The sequence below is a fragment of the Mugil cephalus genome, chromosome 17 (assembly GCF_022458985.1).
Source record: "Mugil cephalus isolate CIBA_MC_2020 chromosome 17, CIBA_Mcephalus_1.1, whole genome shotgun sequence".
In the NCBI taxonomy this organism is placed as follows: Eukaryota; Metazoa; Chordata; class Actinopteri; order Mugiliformes; family Mugilidae; genus Mugil; species Mugil cephalus.
In genome coordinates this window covers 16,689,687-16,712,165 of record NC_061786.1, presented here as the reverse complement: position 1 = coordinate 16,712,165, position 22,479 = coordinate 16,689,687, and the positions used below count along the sequence as shown (strand labels likewise).

The 22,479-nt window shown below is 43.4% G+C and overlaps 3 protein-coding genes across 4 annotated transcripts; 2 read left to right on the top strand and 1 right to left on the bottom strand.

The window, feature by feature from the left end:
- The first annotated feature begins 2,128 nt into the window (after window positions 1–2,128).
- Window positions 2,129–7,497, top strand: LOC125024079 (tumor necrosis factor ligand superfamily member 10-like). 2 transcript variants are annotated; one of them, XM_047611744.1, is made up of 6 exons: window positions 2,129–2,491; window positions 4,137–4,280; window positions 4,662–4,704; window positions 4,800–4,922; window positions 5,509–5,744; window positions 6,124–7,497. In XM_047611744.1, the coding sequence occupies exons 1-6, from the start codon at window positions 2,378–2,380 to the stop codon at window positions 6,331–6,333; spliced, it is 870 nt and encodes a 289-aa protein (XP_047467700.1). In that variant the 5' UTR covers window positions 2,129–2,377; the 3' UTR covers window positions 6,334–7,497. The 2 variants fall into 2 exon arrangements, with proteins under 2 accessions (XP_047467700.1, XP_047467699.1); XM_047611743.1 differs by having other exon boundaries at window positions 2,132–2,491; window positions 4,659–4,704.
- On the bottom strand, window positions 7,362–13,015 carry msl2a (MSL complex subunit 2a). The gene is made up of 3 exons (XM_047611742.1): window positions 12,014–13,015; window positions 9,738–11,140; window positions 7,362–9,400 (listed from the first exon to the last, which is right to left on the bottom strand). The coding sequence occupies exons 1-3, from the start codon at window positions 12,153–12,155 to the stop codon at window positions 9,098–9,100; spliced, it is 1,848 nt and encodes a 615-aa protein (XP_047467698.1). The 5' UTR covers window positions 12,156–13,015; the 3' UTR covers window positions 7,362–9,097.
- Window positions 13,016–14,345: 1,330 nt separating this feature from the next.
- pccb (propionyl-CoA carboxylase subunit beta) lies at window positions 14,346–22,101 on the top strand. The gene is made up of 15 exons (XM_047610566.1): window positions 14,346–14,622; window positions 15,767–15,886; window positions 15,985–16,053; window positions 16,166–16,222; window positions 16,905–17,018; window positions 17,495–17,605; window positions 17,696–17,804; window positions 18,677–18,797; window positions 19,118–19,199; window positions 19,289–19,412; window positions 19,519–19,626; window positions 19,902–20,002; window positions 20,893–20,991; window positions 21,095–21,194; window positions 21,299–22,101. Exons 1-15 carry the CDS (start codon window positions 14,374–14,376, stop codon window positions 21,418–21,420), a joined length of 1,686 nt encoding a protein of 561 aa, XP_047466522.1. The 5' UTR covers window positions 14,346–14,373; the 3' UTR covers window positions 21,421–22,101.
- Window positions 22,102–22,479: the final 378 nt, after the last annotated feature.

Sequence of the window (22,479 nt, the reverse complement as noted above, 5' to 3'; positions counted from 1 at the left end):
GAAGCGCTAACAATGGCGGGTCAGTCGGTGCTGATCGGCCCGAGTTCCCTCAGATCACCTCACAATAGCAGGAAAGAGAAGAAAGGGCGACTTTTTAATCAAAATGATGATCGGCTGCCTACGCCGCATTCACATCCAGGCGCTCTTGCAGCGCTGGCCTGATGCTGCGTTCATGTGCCCCACTTGAACTCCTGCTTCCAGTACTTGCAGCCGTTTTCGCCTGCAGTTTCTAAGAGAATAAAACTGAGACCATTCACTAACTTCATCTGTAACTTAATTTTTACACAGATGAAATTGTGGAAAATATAAGACAAATTCATGCACTGCATCACATCTTTGTGTTGTCTTCATCTGCTTTACATTTAGCCTGTGAAGGTCATAAAAACAGTTTGTACCGTTTGCACTCAAGTTGGCTGAGAATAAGTAAATGAAGCCAGTCACGAACTGTAACTACTTTGAACGAGAGAAAGAAAAAGATCATTTGTTTTTGGATAGTAGATTTTAGTTTTAGAGCTTGGTTTACTGGGAGGGAATATCAGGACAGTCCTAGGCTGGTACTCCTCATGTTTATCAGGTGGAAGTTTTTATTTTAATTTCTGTGAATGATTTGAAATAATCTGCATGTAATGTAATGTATGAGTACCTCAGGGGTCGGTTCTAAGACCACTTTTATATATACTTTTTTACTTCCTCTTGGTCACATAATGTAATTTGCAGGCATGACGTCTCATTTCATTTGTACTGAGATCCACCTGCCTGTTAACACCTCAGCCATGCGAAGCCTGAACGCTTCCATGACATTAGAAATTGGATGAGTAACAACTTCATGCATTTGGAATCAAACAAAACTCGTCGTGAATGGATGACAGCAGTTAACGACGCAAGTTTTACCCCTGGCTGGTTTCCTCTGAAACACTTTTTGGATTATTTACTATTGCACTTTATTGTACGCCGCATGCAATCCTGCGTTCTACACTCTGGTTCTGCCTCTTTGCAATTTACAGGCAGTACGGCTAATTCTACAGATTACTTTGTTTGCATTGCCGTTAATACTAAAAAAAAAAAAAAATCCCTCTTGCTCTGCTAAATTTGTTCAATTTATGAGGTTTTATGCGATATGCATACTTAGCTAGTCTGGTGCTATATATTTATATATTTTGTGCTGAGCCAATGTAATGAAATATGGTTCTGTGTACACTTGTTGCATACCTGTATAACAATGACGTCTGCCTATGTCTATGTTTAACACCCATTAGTCCTGTCATGCCAAACTTTTTTTTGTTTGTTTTTTGGTTTCAGGTTTAATCCTAATTGTTACGAGATATATATATATACACGTGTCTGTGAAAATATGTTTCATTACAATAATGTATATACCATACATTTATATATTATAACGATAAGCATTCAAGTAGATATGTTGCTATCAAATAATAACAAACAAAGTGAAATAAAAAGGAAACAAAGAAGGAGAAAAGGAAAGTAAGTAGAAAAAGGAAATAGAAAAAAAATAACAACTAATCAAATAACATCAAATAGCTGAGGTCAAACCCGGTTGCCACTGTATTAATGACCTTGTAATACGACTCCAATTCTGACTCCACAGGTGGTTCAGGCTTTAACCAGTTAATTGTAATGCTGTTGTTCGTGAAATCTGCAGTAAGTAGTTAGTAGCTTTTCCCTCTGTACCGTCAGGTTTTACCTCTATCAGGGCGATTAGGATAAGAGGTTTTATGCGTTACATGCACAGTTACACACAGTACAATGCACAGTGAAATGTATTGTTGTACCTGCAGCCAGTAGTAAAAAATAATAATTCTTCACAGCACACATGGTAAAAAAAAAAAAAAAAATATATATATAATAAATATATATATATATATATATATATATATATATATATATATATAGGTTTCAATTTATAACTGAGATAAATTGAATAATATAAAATAAAATATAAACTTGGAATGTATATATGTGAGTTTAGAACTCACGTTACAATTCATTCACCAACTTTCTCTCCTGTGTTATCACAGTACAGAGTACATTGCCACACACCTGGTTTGCAGGTTGAAGGCACACATTCCCACACCACTTGAAGGGCTCATAAAGTTGCATGTTCAGCATTAAAAAAAAAAAAAAAGAAAAAGCTCCCTGTTCACTTCTGTCTAATAACAGTGACATCTTGAGGCTGCTGTTAATGCAACATACCTCCTCTCTGCTCCACCTACAAATTGCTGCACTGTTTCCCTCCCTCTCTGTCTTTACAACAGAAATGCGGCAGAGCTTGATCTGACTTGTCCTGTCTGCTTGGAAGTGTCTTCTTGCTCCTCTGGACTTTGCTGAGGTCGTCTCTCTCTCTCTCTGTCTCCGTGATATGGCCATTTCCATTTCTGTCCAGTGTCTGGGGCTCATCATACTCGCAGCAGTCCTCCTGCAGACCATCGCGGTTGCCATCAGTTGCATGTACTTCAACAAAGTCCTGAACACGGTAAGGCGCACGTCTGAGCGAATGCGTAAAATTGGGGAACGTGCCCTGACACACTTCATGGATTAAGTTTGCTTTGATTTAAGAATAACCTGAATGGCAACAGTGGAATGAGACATGAACATATTAACTTCAGCTGACCTATTTACCGCAGACAGCCAAGAGAGGGTTAGATAAAAACCATAAAATGGCGTTATTGCCTCCCTTTTAAAAAAGCCACGGGCACTCTTGAAGGGACAGAAACAAATGCGCCAGGGGGGAATATTTTTATTCAGGCCGAGTTCCACACAGCTAACCCCGCAGGAATGTTTGCTTTTGACGCTTTGACAATGAGGAGGGAGAAAGTTGGGGCGAGTAGATAACGCAAAAACAAAGGGAGGAAACGAGACCAGCTCGGACCGAGAGGCTGCGACACCCTAAAAGAAACACATTTTCACACTGGAGCAGAAAAACTCCGTCTGAAAACTCCGCGCGAAGTTGGTCCGGTCTCGAGCTCTGATTGGCTGGTTTCTCGGGGGAAAGCCCGCCCCCACGTCAAACACACCTGTGACTATTTTAAAGGTAATTCATTAGTATCAGACCAGTCAGTATTACACTTAAAATATAAAATGGCTGCATCAGTTGTGTTTTCATTATAAAGATGATAGCGCAGCAAAAAAACAAACAAAAAAATAAAAACAGCGATTACAGAATTTAACTGTATAGTTATTATAAAATACATCCTCTTAGCCTTATATACTGCCTTCAGGTGAAAGACATTTCATTCAAATTAATTAAAATATTGGATATTTTTCTTTTAGATTGAAATTCTTTACGACTAAATTGCAACGCATGAACTTACCGTCCCCCTTCGCCACTGTTCTCTTTGCCAAAGAGTTCGAGGTGTTGTGCATACAGACCGGCAAAAGTACCTGCAAGGTGTAGTCCCAGGAACTAAGAAGTTACTTGTCTCGCTAAGGCCCAAAAACGAGTGAGAACTGGGCAGATCAGTCATTTAATGTGCAACGAGCTGCTCCACTCCAGACCTGTAGGTGGTGGTAATGCACAAGAATGCAACAATAACTTTATGTAAAGTAGGGATGTTAGATATCGATTTCCTTTCCGATCCGATACCGAGTAAAATTCAGACTGACATCGGCGATACCGATCATATACCGAGACTTTGTGCCGTAAAAATATAAACTAAAGTATAGTTTAGTTAATTTACACATGTGTTCCTGTTAATGATGTACATTACCTCGAATAACTTAAGTGTCAAAAGTATCAATACTTTGATTTTACAGCATATTGATATTTCGCACATCGCTAATATAAAGCAAATTTATTCAAAAATGTATTAATCAGTGTGACATTCCAACAACAAGAAACATGGAGGAGAATCCATGTTTGATTGCGACAAACTGCTTTGTAAATGGTGTCTCTCGGGGCTGGAAAAGAGAAGAGCCGCAGTAGCAAATCCGGTTCAAACAACCTGAAATAATAGACTTAAATTTAAGCAAATGGACCGAGCCAGAAACGTTCCTCATATCAACTGGACCAGTGAAAGTTCCCGCTACAGAACCATAACTTCACAGAAAAAAAAAACTAAAAACTATTTATCAGTTAACAACAGAAACTCAGTTGTTTCATGTATTTCACGCGTTGACAGATGCAGGAGAGTTTTTCCCGGAGCAGCGTATCCTGCCTTATAAACGCGAACCCGCCCTCCGAACTCAAGGACCCGGCAGCGGATGGCAAAAAGAGCGACCCCTGCTGGCAGGTCACGCAGCAGCTCCACTACCACATAGAGAAGGTTTGCACATGCAGTACATTTGTTTAGTTTACCTTGTGCGGGCTTCATTATTTATGCACTACTGTGCGAAACACCAGGAATGCACAGTCAGACTTTGGATTTGTAGGAAAATTGCGTGCAGTACCGTGGAAGTTGACTCCGCATCACTTCTAAATAACGCTGACTCACTGGGATCAAAACATGACATATTTGTTGAACCGCAGCGCAGAATGGATGATTCATGCGATCCCCAATGAATTGCTGAATGTTGTTGACTTTTATACTGTCAGTTGAGATATGTCTCTTTTTATTTCCCTTTTTCTTTTTTCTTTTTTTTTTTTGTTGACGTGACTGACAACGCGTTGGCCCGTTCACGCTCTCTTGTCTCTTTCCTCTCAGAAGATGGCTGACAGATTCCAGAGTGAGATATCCACTGCTATGAGAAGTAAGAACAATGCCACCATTCACCGTCAATCCCAAGCCAACAGGCGCGCGTATGACCTTCTCCTCCAAGAATGTCCTGTGTTTGGGTTTTCACAGATAAGCTGACAGGAGCGCTGCCCGTCTTGACCCCCGGGGTCCGAGGGGTCCCTCTCCCTAAAGTCGCCGCCCACGTGACCGGCGTTGCCTCCTCCACCGAGCCCCCGGCGGCAGAGAATGAGGGTAATTTCATTTAGCAGGAAGTATAAATACTCAGCGTAGAGTCGATTACGTTTGTAATGAGGCCCTGGAAAGGATTAGGGATTTTTTTTTTTTTTTTGTGACGAGTGCCACAGGTGAGGAATGTGCTTCCAGGCTTCTCAGAGCGCTTTCAGATCCGGTTACCTCCTCAGTCCAGAGCTGCAGATGTTCAGGTTGCTGTCTTTTGGATGAGTCACTTTCTTAATTAGCCCTAAGACTGCTTCTTGGAATTTTAATGATTTTGCGCGTGATATAGAGAGACACAGCCTGCAAGGATGGCACACAACACAAACATGACCAAAATACATGTACATGTACCATGGCAATGCAGACGTTTGGAAACACGTGCATGTAATATAAAGGCTGCGTGAATTTCTTTGTGTCTTTTATCTTAGTGCCACTGGGAGGAGCCAAACATGCTCTAATTCTGCACATAATGGCTGTATAAGTGTATAGGAAACTTACTTTTAAATTGCATTTTTTTTATCCATGCAGCCTGTTGACTTGACACGGGACATGAGACTCATCTGCGCATCGCTGCGCTCGTTCATTACTCGCTCTGTTGCAGGCTCGCAAGGCAGCAGGGGCTACATGGGGGAGCGCATCAGAGCGTGGGAGGGCCAGAGAGGCCTGTCCTTCCTGCAGAACATGGAGCTGAGGGGAGGGGAGCTCCTGGTGCCCAGAGCGGGCCTCTACTACGTCTACGCCCAGACCTACTTCAGACTCCCCTCCGCGGGGGAGGCGGAAGGGGACGCGAAGGAGGAGGAAGCGGCAGCGGAGCTTGTCCAGTACATTTACAAGAAGGTTAGATTGGATTAGAAATTTGGAATGCAGTCGCTGAACTTAAAATCAATGAAAGCTGCTAGTGGCTTTTTTTAAAAAATTAAACTTATGAGAGAAGAGATGTTGCTTAATATAACATCAAGCATGATAAGGTGGATTGCATTCAGCCTTTTTATTGTGTACAGAAATTTCCTGATAACGCATCCTGTGATCAAGTTCCAACTGTTCTATTTAAAGATGTGTAGGAGGAAAATATTAGTGCCCTTGCATGGACCAAAAGATACTACGCTTATAAATCTTTGAATTCCCCCAATGGGGATCAATAAAGTACTATCTTATCATTAATGCTGTGTGCCGATATATTGCTTTTTATACGAGGGCTTTGATCGTGTTTTTGCAGATGAGTTCCTACACGGTACCTATCCTGCTGATGAAATCGTCCCGGAGCGTCTGCTGGCTCCGGGGCCCGGAGCCCGGCCTCTTCTCTCTGCACCAGGCCGGCAGCGCCTTCCTGCAGCCCGCCGACCGCCTCTTCGTCACCGTCAGCAACGCCAGCGCCATGGAGATGGACGGGAGGGCGAGCTACTTCGGGGCCTTCCTGGTGGGCTAAAAAAAAAAAAAAAAAGGAGGCGGAGGACCTGGACTGAAAGCGAAAGAGGCATTAGCAGAGGTGGACCCTAGTGTCGGGGGGTTTGCTTAGTGAGTTGGTGTCTGAAGGTGCATGACTGAAGGGGCTTCTTCACGGACCACGGAGCAGCCGCGGTGGGACGCGCTCAGTCGGCCAAAACAACACAGGAGAGGAGCCGCTGTCACGCCCTCACGCAGGATATTAATTCCGTTTTTAAGGCTGGTGAACAGAACTGCACCGTGAGACGGTAAAACACGGATTACGTGGTGCATTCAGAGGACGTGGGACTCGGAGCGCCGCAGCGGATCAAATGCCGCGTTCTGCCTGCAGGCAGAACCGTTAACGGAAGAGGAGGAAATGACGGCGGCGTCGGACACATGACACAAGTTTTTATAAAAAACAAAAAAACAAAACAAAAAAAAACGGACAAGATTTTACTTGTTCAGCATTATGAATGAAGCTATTTTATATTTTTTTACTGTTTAATTTCCTGTGCCTTGAAAGAATGCGTTGAAGGGAAGCCCTGTGACCCGCGTATCTCGATACACTCCTGCAGTGTGCGTGGTTTGACATCCATCCTCATCCTCTCATCACCTACAGATACAAGTAGTAACGTCGCCAGCAATTACTGGGTGAATAGGAATGAAAAATGTGTGGATACATTTGTGGTTTCCAGGCAATAAATCCTGCCCCTGACGTTTCCCCTAGTGCCACCATGATGTTTGTGGTTTGGAGTGGGATGTCTGAGAAACTATTGAATGAACATGTTCAGACATAATCTCCTCAGGGTAAACTGCCATAACGCTGGTGTCACTGTGTCAGGATGTTAGCAAATGTTAGCCTGTTAGCATGTTGTCAAGCTCCCCTTGTTTTAATGGTTTTTTGTCGATTTAATTTACTTCGAAGTAACCTGTAACAATGTTTACACTTCTCGGTCTATTGCAGTGTTCAGTTAATAACCTTAGATGGGCTGGACTTGAATGCAACAACAACAAAAAAAGACACCGAACTGAAAAAGTAAAAAACTATCATTTAATTCATGTTGTATTACATGTTTCCATAATATGGCAGTGAATGTTTCAGCAATAATAGTCACTCCTCAAACAAGAGTTTTTACATTAAAAAAGAAAGAAAAAAAAAAAAAAACGATACCAAAAACTAATCGGGGTTCAAGTAATGCCCAAAAGAAATACATTTTGAAACACGCACGCAGGAAGATAGATCAGATTTGTAATCCATCTGCTCCTTCCTGATCTATGAGTGGAGAACCATAGGTGTTTTGTTTGGTCAGCCTGAGTCCACCCACTCTCTGTCTCCTTTTCAGTCTCTTTTTTTGGTCACCACGACAGGACCGACAAACGCATCTGTAGTTACAGCTGAAGACGGTAAACACAAAACACTGACGACACGCAGCCTCTCGGGTTATAGGAGGGCTTCACTCCGATTGAACCGAAACGAAAAAGGGCGGCGGTACCAAATCTCAAAGCGCTTGGTATCAAAAATAGTTTCTGGGTTGGTCTCTGATCGGGACACTACAGCTGTGGTGGGGGAGGGAGGGAAGGGAGGGAGGGGCGTGGAAAGGGGGCGAGGCAAATAATGCACACACAAGAGGACATTTTTTTTTTGTTTTTGTCCCGTTAATGACAAACTATGGCTTCAGTTTATCTACACACAGACACACACAGAGTCAAGTACAATCCTGTGATCGAAACGTCGCGGCGTGTTTTTTTTTTTGAAGACGGTCAGGTGTGGTCTAGAAACGGATAAATACTGTAAACAACTGTGTGCGCACGCGAGCGAGCGGAGAGGCTCCTATTGCTATGGTAACCAAGAACGGTTTCAGTTGTAATTTGGCCAATCAATCAGACTAAGTGCTTACAACCCACCATCCACCTCCCTGCTGACACTACAGTAAATCTCAGCAGGCACATACTCATACACACTCGTACACACACACACACACACACACTCGTACACACACACACACACACAAACCGTGGAGCCAGCCAAGTGCTTTGACATTATGTCGCTGCCTGTACAATGCCTGCATCAGTCAAGTTCATTAAGACAAATTCATTAACAGTACTTGGATCGAGTGAATTAATGAGCTAGAAAAGGCATACAGTCTAGTGTGAGACAAGCGATCTCCATAGATTAGTCACAAGAGTCATTCACGATTAAGAAGTGAACACATACAGTTTTAAGGATTAGTAAGTTAAGGGCTGTCCTGATACCAGTTATGCATTTCTTATACACACAAACTGCAGTAACCTCGATATGACGATGCACTTATGTCGTTATGCACCCAATGTATTAAAAGACAAAAAAAAAAAAAAAAAAAAGTCACACATACATAAACATGAATCTCTAAACGAACGCACAAAACCTGTTCTGGGTTTCTATTGCCTCTTACAGTATGTCTGTGGAAAAAAAAAAAAAAAAAAAAAAGCACCTCTGGATTACAGAACAGCCTTGGAACCGAGTATAAGTGTTTAACTACAGACAGGCAACAATACACACCGGCACACAGGCACAATACAGGAGGCTTTGGCACACCCATGCTAGTCTTACTACTCAGCATTTTTCCAACACAGAAGAAGAGCAGGTTACAGGACAGGACAGACCCATAGCTGCCTTAGATGCCTCCCCGAAAAGAGGGGAAGTGCAGGTTGTCTGACAGACACAAAACGATCGGCCGTCACATTCAATCGGCACCGAGCTGTCCGTTTCTACGAGTCCCGGCCCCTCATCCGATCAGCAGCTCCAGGCTCTCCTCGTAGTTGGGCTCCTGCGGGGGGCTGGGGGACAGGTACGCCGTGGTCACGGGGGTCCCGGTCGCCGTGGCGACGTTGAGGAGGGTGTTGGCGCGGATGCTGGTGGTCGCCGGGTTGCGGAGCGCCGCCGCCGCCGTGATGCTCGTGAGGTTGATGCCGAGCGTGAGCCGCGTCTGCTCCAAGGCTTTCTCCGGCACGGCGAAGGCCTCGAGCTTCTTCTCGCCGTTGGCCATGTAGGAGTTCTGGCAGCCTCGACAGATGCAGTCCAAGCACGCCTGAGACGGAAAATGGAAGATGGACGACAACACGACACGTTATGTACCAAGGTTGCCTTGTAAATATATAATAAATCAGTGGAGGTTTAGGTTTTAAATTTGTGAACAATCTGATTTTAAGTCAAACGTGGCAGTTTCTGTTAATACATTCTGATTTTAAATCAGCCGTGCACAAATAAAAACCAAAGAGCCAAGACATTTAAAAAAAAAGAGAGTAAGTGGCATCATTACCAAGTGTTTACACATACCCAACATCTATACACAACCACGTTTTAATAAGAATGACAGCATTACACTTTCAGAGTGTGAGGTTCTGAGGACGGTCACAGTCTCTCACCTTGCGGTTTGAGTAACAGGGACAGCGCTGCCCTCTGCAGGTTAACACAGACGGGTTCTGGGTAGCCCTGCCACATTTACAACCCTTCTTCTCCACCGGCTTCTTATATGGAGTCCTGACGGGCATCGGGGGCACCAGGCAGCCCGACATCAACCGCTGGTCTTTGCTTCTGTCCTTGTTCTTGGATCCTCCGCCGCTGCGGGCCTTGGCGTGGGGCTTCTTAGCGCTAGGGTCCACGTGCTTCCTCGCACCTTTGTTGTGGTTCGGCGCTGGGCGGCTGGGCTTAGGAGGTGCCCCGTTCGGAAGAGACGAGTATGTGTGGGCTGGTACTGTCAGGGATGGTGCAAGCGGCTGCGTGTGTTGCGTGTGGGCGGGGTTTGGAGTATGTGAATTTGAGGAGGAGCCCTGCAGGATGGAGGCGATGGGGAGAGGTTTCACCTTTTCCCTGTCGCTCTCCGAACGAGACCGCTTACGATTGACGCGGACAGGCGGGGGCTTGGACGTCGGAGGGGGGTCGAAGGAGGATGTGTTTGTGTGAGCACCGTGGCCTGCCGCTGAGTTAGTCCTGCCCGTTTGGATCTGTGTGTAGTTGTGAGCTGCGTCCAGCTGTATGTACATTTGAGTGTGCGCTCTGTCCGTGGATATGTGTGTGTGAGTGTGCGTCCTTTCCGACTGTGTGTGAAGAGAGTCTCGACCAGGCTGGAGGGGATCCAATGTCTGTAACACCTCCTCCACGCTGAGGAGCAACACCTCTCCCTCCTCCAGCTCCCTGCTACTAGAATCCCCGTCCCTGAGTGAGCATACGGTGCCTGGTGTTGGGGCTAAAGGTCCGGTGGTCAAATTCAGTTCCAAACCACTACAAGCAGTACTGGATACAGACAGGCCTGCCTGTGGCTGCTCTTCTACCGGATCACACACTTCCAGCTCAGGAGAGGAAGGATCTAGGTCCTCTAGCAATTCTCCATTGCATTCCCGGGGTCCATTGGAACACGGAGGATCAGACGAGGAGCTCTGGGGCACAGCCGAGAGCTCCGCAGGAGCAGGCGGTGCTTCTGTCGGGGTAAGAGATTCAGGACCGGGTTTCACATCTTCCTGTACAAAGCTCGGGTCCTCCGTCTCCTCTGCGTGTGACATCAGCACCTCCTCCAACAAGGCCATGACTTCTGGCGACCCTCCTACGTGGCTGCTGATTGACTGCAGCAACGGCGAGTGAGTCACATAGAGACAGAGCTTCCTGTAGCCCTTCACCAGTAAAGAGAGCTGCTTGTTTTCCTGGAAGCAGGAATAGTCCTTACAGCGGCTGCACGACGGCCTGATCTGCATCTTCTGGCCTTTGCAGCCCAAGCAGACGTAATGCTGACACTCTGGGTGTGTTGGGGAAATGGGATCCTCAAGCAGTTTACCTGAGACAAAAGCAAGACTTGTTTATCAAGTTTTCGCAAATGCACAGCAGCCACAGCACATGTTCGGTTGCACATCGCAGTGCCTCATCAAAACAATTGGATTAGAACATCAGTCTGGTAATTACATTCTTGAATAAGCAAAGCATTAATATGGATCAGTTTGAATAACAACCCAGAAACCAACTATATTCGGTTGGTGAAGTCTAAATAGTAGAAGCATGTGTGCACACACAAGGAATTTTACTCCAGTCACGTTGCTCACTTATACAAAAACACAGAACTTAAATTAGCATAAAAATAAGACTGCACAAATAAATAAATAAGAAAAAAAAAGAAAAGGGGAAAGAGCAGATATATACATCAGAGTTGCATAGTGAGTACACTGTTTCATTAAATTATTTTCTGTAAATGCAGTTCGGATTAAGAAAATATTTCAACAAAAAACCCAAATAATCACAACAAAACCGCCGGAGGTGAGAACAGTTGACATTTGTCATCATTCTGTGAAAAACTGTCCGCCTCTTGATGCAAGCTGTGCCAGATTTGATTTTCCACCAGCTACGCTTGGTGAGTAAATAAAGCATGAATAGGAAACACATGGCTCTGCAGCAGGCACAACAACAGAGGAGTCGTCTGTCTTGTCGAGAGGACAGATGACTGGGGCTCAGCCTCGGTTGCTAAGGAGACCACGGTGGTGAGCGCGACAAATTGTGTCAACTGCTGCACGCCCACGGAGAGTCGATATGAATAGCGTTATGATAAAAATCCATCCAACTCACAAAACCAAACATACTCCTGCGATCGGACCACACAAACAGTGAAACTGTGATGTGCACTGCTCTTATGCAATAATGTTGCTTTTAGGATGCTTACCACAAACAAGACATGCGAGGGACTGTCGGAAGAAGGGCAGTAGCGTGTACATATCTGCGAAGGTGTGAGGCTGTCGTGGGTCGCACTGCAGCACGGCCCGGCTGGCGGACACGTACAGAGCGGTTGCATTAACGGGGTTCATAGCGGTGCACTCCGCAGCCTCCGGGAAACACAATCCTGCCGCTCGCGGCGATGGGTGTTAAAAATTGAGGAAACAGAAACTGCCCCGGCGGTGCAACAATCACTCACTCCAGCGTGACGATGCAGAAATCAACTACGAATTAATAATACCCACAATAAGAGACACCGAACGTGGTGAGGCGGTTATCCATTAACGCGCACAACATCGGCTAGCTCGGCAGGTGGCTAGCTAACGTTCGCGTTGCCGGTTTATACCGAGGAGCTCTGTCGGATCACAATCCAGGTTTCTCGTATGCCGGGCTGATTAGACCCTGTTTTGCAATAACGCACATCCCCAACGCAGCCTAAAGGCTAACGTCCAGCCAAGTCGTCAAACGACCCATGATCAAAAGGTTAGCATTGTGTAGCTAACGTTAGCTTACTACATCAGGCAAGCGTTTTGCACAAGAGATGGTTGGTGATATCCATAGAGGCCGTTTACTGCCAACGCTGTCTCCCCGTCGACGTCAAATGGGACAACGGAGCCGCCGATGCGACCACAACGTAGTTTGGCTAGTAATTAGCAAACAAACCCCCGGCGCGTACTCGATGTAAACAAAGCTAACCAGCTAGTGTTAGCATGGCTAGCCAAATTTGCTAGCGAAGATTGAACGGTATCACTGACTAACCCCCCCAGGGCCGCCTTATAACTCACACACTGGAGCAAAATGCAGGCTGCAAATTGAAGTCCTGCGATGTTTGTACGTTTTGCTCTAATTCTTGACGCATGGTGACCGAAACATAGCTAACTTGCCGTTTAACAATCGCATCAATCACTGGATTTTCCACTTTTCCTCGCATCAACCCCTCGCGACAGGCATGATCATCATCACGCGAGACTTCCCTCAGTTACCCTGGTTACCGTAGTGTAGCCAAGGTCCACGTTCTCTGTTAGGTCCCGTTAGGTCCTCATTCACTTCATTTTTATTACTGCTTAATGAAACAATAATTTACTACTTGCAAGTTTCAGTTTTCTTCCAAAAAAGTTTATCCTCACTAAATAAAAACATAAAATGAAATACAAAAATAAATGCAATTAATTGCCTAATTATTTTTTTTGACTTACTGTAAAAATACCAATATCTTTGCTAGAAGTTGTGTTTTTTCTTGTTTCTAAACGTTCAAATATGACTTAAAATATGGCAATTATGCTATTAGGCTAAAGATATAATAATAATTATTAATCAGCACTGACCTATAGACCGCCGTAATTGTGCAAATGTTCTGGCCACTGGTGATAATGATAATTAGGGTTCACATAAGTCGTCTTTTAAGTATTATTTACACAGCTGCTTTAAAATATTGTATGCATGTTAAGTTTACATTCCAAGTTTAAATTTTATATTTTATTTACATTTATACTTATATATTTTTTTATTATTATTTTGTGTGCTGTGTGGAATTGTTACTGTTTTTACAGTAGTACATTTTTTCTCCTGGCTGCAGATATGAAAATACATTTCACTGTGTATTTTACTAACTGTCCATATGACAAGTAAAACCTACAGTATTTTATCTCATTTCCGTTATATCACTTAAGAGGACGCCACACTTTAACAGAAAAACAACAAAAATTAAAACATAAACCCCCAAGTTTTATGACCCGTAAAACTTGAAATATCGCTTGATTAAATAGCATAACCAACATATATCTACTATACATGACACGCTGTTTTATTTGATTGCAGCTATTTCCTTTTTTTTGTTTGTCCTTTAAGTATTAAATGATTTAATCGCGTCAAAGTCACATATTTAAAACACATCTCAAATCAAACATCTGTTCTAATGTGCTAATTGAAGCACATTTAAGAATATAGTTTGATTTGTGAGCAAATAAACGAAGTGTTTGTTTTAGTGACATGTGGTTGAGACAGTAAATCATGTGCACCACATGGAGTGTAGGAAAATTGAATTGTGTCATCATATTGGATAAGTTCACTGATCTGTTGTGGCGCTCGCCTCAGCTGTCTGATTGTTAGGAAGGTCTACCTGACAGCCTAAACTCAGGGCTAAAACGTCCCCATGTTCAGATTATGAGAAAACCTGAGGTCCCGCCCACCTGCCGCTGCAAGTAAATCCTTCCTTCTGATTGGCTGTCAGAGCTCGCCCCTCACTCGCTATTGGCTCAAACATCCGCTTCTCATTTCCGGGACCGCTGTCATACGAGAACACGCGAAGCAATGATGGCGGCCTTCAGTGTTGCTCGAAGCAGCTGCGGACTGATGAACGGCTTGAGGGTCTCCTTCAGGAGTTTGGCTCAAGTAAAATATGGAGCAGCAGCAGCCGTATCGGTGCCGCAGACGAAGCTGCAGCGGGACTGCCGCTGGTACTCGGTCGGCCACCTCTCCGTTAAAGAGAGGATTGACAAGAAACGGAAAGCGGCGCTAGTCGGGGGAGGTCAGAAGAGAATAGATGCACAACATAAAAGGGTAAAGTCAGATAACACCGAGTGGAGTTATCACTTTTTATATTAACACATACTTCCTTAAACACCTGAGAGTTTTCTTTAGCATTTGGTGCTCGAAATGTTCTTGCAGTCGAAGTGTTTGTGGAGTGAAATTTAAAGCTCAAGGGCTCGAAGTCAACGCACTCCATGTTTGCAGATTTCTTTCCCCCCCCATATCAAACATGACCTCTAAACTCAACTTTTTAGCCCTGCAAGTGGTTAACTGCGTCTTTCACCAGTGTCCTATCTTGGTAAACATCAGTATTTCTGATCTTCAGTGTCCTTGAGCAAGTAACTATTACACTATCAACTCCAGGTACAAGTATTATGTATAATGATATGCAAGAAGGGTTCAATGATGCGTTCAATGTCCGAACCCAAAATACGGTAGACTATACAGCTCAACATAAATTCATATAACTAAATATTAAACTATGCTGAAGCAGTGTGTTGCTATTGGGTTTGTCTCAGCCAGTGAAATTAGTGGGAATAGTACAGTAAATATATCTGCATATAACTAACATGTCAATTATTTTGCTTATATTGAGGTGTAATGTGATATTGCAAACCTCTGATGAAAAAGAGAACCGTTGAAATTTTTGAAATCTTCAAACAAGGTCTCACAAACTCATACAAAAAAACAGATATGAAGGCATTAAATAGATATACTTAGTCTATATATACATATGTATATAATAATATTTTAGTCTATATAACATTACCATGTTGGAACTTAAGTACCCTGAAATAAACATTTGGTGGCACTAATACTCCCCTCACCTGCTCTTAAACCACAGAAGAAGAGTCACTAAAGGAGTACAAGCCTCAAACAGTGGAAAACCATGCTGGGAAGCAGTAACTATTAGTTTCATCCAGCTGGTTTTATCCAGGTGTCTGGAAATCAATCTGATAATTCAGCTCAGATAATTCCAATCTGTTGATTATCTAATAATTATGACGGGTGTTCTGAGAAAAACACAACTGAAGTCGTCCAACATAACCAGACATTTTAAAGGAAGTGTAAACAGTATAGTTAACAAATTAGCATTGTGTCATGATATTTATTATAATTCCTATACACTTGTTTTAGACAAATGTGTAGTTACTTTTGTGGTCGTGCGTTGCAGGGTAAGCTGACGGCCAGGGAGCGAGTGGAGCTTCTGCTGGACCCCGAGTCCTTTGTGGAGTCCGACATGTTCGTGGAACATCGCTGCTCCGACTTCGGCATGGAGCAGGACCCCAACAAGGTAGCAGTTCGTGCTGTGGTTCACGCAGTGAAAATGAGAAATGATTAAAAACAAAACAAAAACAAAAAAACAATTTATCTTTTCCTGTTTTCTCCCAGTTCCCAGGTGACAGCGTGGTGACGGGCCGAGGCAGGATCAACGGAAGGCTGGTTTATGTGTTCAGTCAGGTACAGTGGACTGTTAATTGTTCTTATGCAGAAAATCCAATGGTGTTTGCAACACAGAACACCTGGATTCAATTTGACCTAATTTGCATACTGCCCTTTTTGCTCGTCTCAGGATTTCACAGTGTTTGGTGGGAGTTTGTCCGGAGCTCACGCACAGAAAATCTGCAAGGTAAACCAACAGTTCAACGGTAGCGTCTAATATTTAGACGTATAGAAGCGGTACACATTCAAACACACAATCCAACAATAGACTTCAGGCACCAATTATTTATGAGGCCAATGGTTGCTGACACGAAAGAATTTATCCTAAATCTATATACCATGTGCCGGTGACCAGACGGCAGAAGTCTATATTGGGAGGCCAGGGGGTGAGCGGGGTCGGACAGGATACTTTGTGCTTTCCTTGTAGCCCTAACTCTGTACAAAACAGAGAGCCCTTCAAAATATACTCTTGCAGTTCTGCCACATATCCTCACTATATTACTGAGTCTGTGAGGGACCCAAACCAGCAGATAAAAGAGAAGGTTAAAACAGACTCGATAAAACAAGAGTAACACGCCCTCATAAAAGTGGTGTGAAAAATACATGCGCTGATGAGCCTTTGTGCAAAGTGCATCTGTGTTGGACTCAATTGTGAGGTTTCTATCAGTAATGGTGCCCAGGTATTTTTTTTTTTTTTTACTGTTGAACAGTATGACCATGAATAAAAACAGGAGAATGTGGTGGATGCGTCTTCCCAAAATCAATTATTTACCATTTTTGTAGTGGTCATTATTGGTTGAGTGTGTGTATTATTATTATTATTATTATTATTATTATTATTGTTGTTAATTATTCCTCTTTACACTCAGATCATGGACCAGGCCATGACAGTTGGGGCCCCCGTGATCGGACTGAACGACTCTGGTGGAGCTCGGATCCAGGAAGGAGTGGAGTCTCTGGCTGGATACGCAGACATTTTCCTGGTATGTTCAACCTGTTTAAGAGACCTGACCTAACCTAAACATGGCATATTCAGATTTAAGCCTTCTACCAACTGTAGCTGTCTGATTTTAGGAGCACTCTTTGGGAAGTACTGTATAAAGTGCGTTTAGAATACGCATTTGAGTTCAACTTTTCTCCACTTGACTATTTACGGTCACCTCTGTGATGACAAACCAGCTAGTCAGCAGCTTCCAGGTCTGGGGTTTACATAAAAGAAAAGCTGAATCACATCTCCACAAGACTATCAACAGGTTCCTGGATATGTGTAAATACCGCAACGCAGACCTTTCCCAAAAGGTGGTTGAAGGAATGAAAGAGGCTGTATTCACATGGTCAAATATGTCCATCTGCAGCTAGAAAATCTTGGATGAATATTCACTTCCAGTAAAGTCTTTTGGAATAAGGGTGAAACTGTAATATTTTGCGATGAAATGAAAAACCAGTTTTCCTTTCCCAGAGGAATGTGTTGGCTTCAGGGGTCGTCCCTCAGATCTCCCTCATCATGGGTCCCTGTGCGGGAGGGGCCGTCTACTCCCCAGCCCTGACAGATTTCACCTTCATGGTTAAGGTAATTAGATCAGATAAAACAGACTCTAAACCGCGCTGCAAGAAAGCTCCACCATACAACTGTTGTTTGTGTGTGTGTGTGTGTGTGCAGGACACTTCTTACCTGTTCATCACCGGACCAGATGTCGTGAAGTCTGTCACCAACGAAGACGTGACTCAAGAGGAGCTCGGTGGGGCCAAAACTCACACCACCGTGTCTGGTCAGTATTTGTTTAAAAGCATTTTGGTTTTGGCTCTTTCACGGTTCCATCCCAGTGGATGAAAATCTGTATATTACTGCAGAGTTGTTACACATTTGAAATTTAAAAATTCCAGACTTTTTCCAGACTTCTCTGCATAAAAAAATAAAATAATTCAAATTTATGGCCTTTGAGTAAATAGTTGTGTGTCATGTAAATAAGATATTGAATGAATTGTTTGTTTTCATTATTCTGAATATATATGCTGTTATGTCACCAAATAATTTCTAGAAGATTATAGCTAATTAATGTAGCTTATACAAATAAGTTAAAGATAAATTCAGTACCTTTTTTTTTTAAATTATTCTAAATTGCTGAACTAACTGATGATACCTCACTGGCATTATTAGACATCAAATAAGTATGCAAGCAAGTAACTAAATTAAGTCAAATACAAAAATAAATTAATTAATCTTAAATTAAACAAATTATAATTTGCTCGTTTGTGGTCGTCACCTGTAGCAGTGAAACTGGACGACACTGTGACTGGCCTTAAAATGGGTTGGAGGAGGATGAGAGCAGAGGGCTGAGCATTCAACTTGTCAATCTGCGTAGCTTACTGCGTGCTCTCACACAAACATTTTAGCTGTGCTGCCAGTCACCTTAAAAAAAAAAACAGGTTGATCCATTTATTCTGTTTTAGAAAATTAAACAGTGGTTACAGTCTTGGAAACATGAATGTTTTTCCATAAACTCATTTTCATTTTCCATACTTTTGCAGACCTGGAAATTTCTTAACTCATAATCCATACTTTTTCATACTTGTGTAGGCACCCCGTCATTGTTTTAAATAATATTTGCTTGAATAGTTTAGTCTCATGTCTTGGTCTCAGGTGTTGCTCACCGCGCATTTGAGAATGACGTCGAGGCCCTGCTCCACCTGCGAGAGTTCTTCAACTTCCTGCCACTTAGCAATCAAGATCCCGCCCCCATCAGGGAGTGTCACGACCCCAGGTAAGCCTCACCTCTAGAAATGCACAAAATCCAAATATCGCAATAAATATCAAATATCACTAAAACACTTTTACGATCTCATGAGGTAATTTTTCCAGATGTATCAATATAAAAGTTTATCTCAAGAGTGGAATGGAAACACTTTTTTTTTTCTTTATCACTGGAGATAACACAGGGGGTCATGTGACCAGTTCATTTAAAGGCCATTTCCTCAAAGACAATTATGCAGATAGTGACCAGTATACTCAAAACCTACCTAACCCTTTATCAAAACAACCAATCACTTTCCTTTTCACCTTTTCCTCTCGTTACGTTTTCAGGGATCGTCTGGTGCATTCACTGGACACCATCGTCCCGTTTGAGACCACTAAAGCCTACGACATGTTGGACATCATTCACGCCGTATGTGCACTAACCTTCACAATCCAATAAGCACACCTGATTTCATTTCTGCAAGTAGTCAAGTTTCCTTTTTTTTTTTTTCTCCATAGATAGTGGATGAGAGGGAGTTCTTCGAGATCATGCCCAACTATGCCAAAAACATTGTGGTGGGATTCGCCCGCATGAACGGACGCACAGTGGGCATTGTGGGTAACCAGCCTAAAGTCGCCTCTGGTAAGCTGAGGATACTGCCAGAGAATGAAGTGCATTAGTTACGGCTTACTTAGATCCTAGTGCTGCTGTTCAGTCTGTCATCTGTTTCATTCGTCTTATTCATCAGGTTGTCTGGACATCAACTCCTCCGTGAAGGGAGCCCGCTTTGTTCGCTTCTGTGACGCTTTCAACATTCCCATCATCACCTTTGTGGATGTGCCGGGTTTCCTGCCAGGTATTCATGGAAAATCTCACACGTACAGGCTACACTTGAACGCATGGAGCCATCCAGCTACAGCGTTCGTGAGCTGTGATTCTCGCCGACATAAATAAATCATCAGAATGTTTTGTTCGCTAGCTGGAACCATCCACCTGCAGAAGATGTTGTGAAATATTTAGCATTTACTTCAAAGGAAGAAAAAAAACATACAGTAATACTACTGTATATATTCAGAAATGAAACTTCTTGACATCTAATCAATAATCCTGTGCTGTGATTCCTCTTAACAGGTACAGCTCAGGAGTATGGTGGCATCATCAGACACGGAGCCAAACTGTTGTACGCCTTTGCAGAGGCCACTGTCCCGAAAATAACCGTCATCACGAGAAAGGTGCGTGACCAAAACGAGGAAAGGCGTGTGGAAACGCCTACAAAGAGATGCCATTGTTGGAAGAAATTTAGACCTGAAAGTTGCTGATGTTCCTGTGTGAGTGTAGCGTTGATGTGGTGCTAAGGTGTAGGGACTGCATCTAAAACCAGAGCGGGTTGAGCGATGAAGCCAATGCTGAATTGCAGTTCATCGAATGGCCACTTGGGGCTGACTCCTAAAGGGAGCAAATCCCCATAGACCTCCATGTTAAAAAGCCCAACTTAACAGCATTATTAAACATGTTTACAGCCTGGTACAAAATAATTTTGGTCTCAGTAGTGTGTTTATGACAACTGTACAGGGGCTGAACTTTTTCCTAACACATTAGTTAATTTTTTTGTTAAGGTTTGAAATTCTGCATAATTAAGGGCGTTCCTGCTTTGAGTGACAGGTGGTAGCCTGGCCTAACAGGTAGCGAAGAGTTGCGAGGGCGGGTCTCAACATCCAGGCTTCTTTAGCTCCGCCCAAACACGACCCCCATGTCCATATTTGGAGTATCCCAGTGTGTGCAAAGTAAAGCTCATCCAACATGGTGATTGTGGGCTCCACCCACTTTTTGAGGTTCAGAATCCAATGGGTGATGACATGATGGGGTTGTCCATAGTATAGTAGATTTAGACAAATGTCTAAATGTGTTGAAAAAAATGAATGTGGAAGCTAATCCATGCTAAGTAGGTAACAGTCTAACAGTATATTGCTCACACAGCAGTGAAAAATAACCAGCTACTACAGCTGAGTTACTGTTTTAACACAGTTCTTATGCTTTAAAATTTTGCTTAATCCATTTTCTGAAACTGTCTTCTACAGAATTGATAATATGTAACACATTGGTTTGTGTGCTTGCGTCTCAGGCTTATGGAGGAGCATATGACGTGATGAGCTCCAAACACTTGAGAGGAGACGTGAACTACGCCTGGCCTACAGCTGAGGTTGCCGTCATGGGTGCCAAGGTATAAACACACTCAGGCTTTCTGTTTGTCTCTCCATTTCTTTGCTGTGATTTAAGTGTGTGGACTGCCTGTTTTTTTTTTTTTCTTGTCTTGTTCTTTGTAGGGCGCTGTTCAGATCATCTTCAGAGGAAAAGAAAACCAGGCCGAAGCAGAGGCCGAATATGTGGAGAAGTTTGCCAACCCCTTCCCTGCTGCCGTCAGAGGTAAATCAGCTGTCAAGAATATGAACCCGTGGCCAAGATCTCACCTTTTTTTGTATGCGCTGAAACTCACGCATAACTCATACACTTCTCTCGGCCCGTTTTAGGCTTCGTGGACGACATAATCGAGCCGGCGATCACTCGCAAGAAGATCTGTGACGATCTGGACGTGCTGGCCAGCAAGAAGCAGGTCAACCCCTGGAAGAAGCACGCCAACATTCCTCTGTGAAACAACACGCAGGCGGTTTCAGCATTAACACTATCAAAAGGCACTCGGTGCAGGATTTTACTCGTATCGAATCTACTTTCAAGTGAACTGCGGTGGTACCTCAGTGGTGACGACAACGTTGGGAGCCTGCCGAGCAGATGTTAGCTGTCATGATATTTCCGTTACTCCTTGCTGTTCACCACTCCACTGAAAACAAGATCACTCCCTGATTTCTTCCCCTCCTAACTCACTGTTTGTGTTTCACACGGGACGTGAATCTTCACATCTTACCACCTGTATTAAATAATTAAACCACTGTCACATCGGCAGCGGCCATATTGGTAAAAAGTGTTGATATAAAATTTTGCGATATATGGTTTGATCATGCAATATGAAAAACATACTGTAGTCTGTTGTGACTTGTACAGTGTATTCAAAGTTGTTAGTTGTTCTTTTACAGTGCGGTGCTTTCAAATGCAATTGAAGTCCTCTGTTCGGGTCAAGAAAACCACTGAAATCCCTGGAACTGTGCCTTCTCTCTGTGGTAGTTCTCTGCTCTGCCACTTGTAAAATAAATCATGGACTCACTACTAATTGTTTTATTTGTAGAAAAGTTTGTAGCAAATAGTTGTATGAAGAGTTTGACAAATACAAAATGATGAGATCTCTGGGAGCAATAAGAATAAAATGAGACGGTTTGGACCCAAGGAAGTGGATGGCTCTTCTGTCCAGTGTGTGAATACCCGGAAGACATATTTTCCCACGCGCGCGCTCTGTCAGCTGGCGGGAACGTGCTCGCCTGTGGACACCAAGGAGCAGGTCATGTAAATGTGCGACCATGCAGACACGAGATAAATAACATGAGGCTATTCAACCTTAAATTACTTCTGTTGTGATTGCTAACCTGACCCTAAAAGGGCTACGCACCTACACACCTACGTGAAATACAGTCACTCACCATATTCCCTTGGATAAGGGAGAAAATAGGTTCAGCCATTGTAGTAATCCGCCAGCACAGGTGTTAGCTTTAGCTTAGCATAAGCGCTGTAATGTAGCGTTCCCAATTAGCCAGTCGTTCGG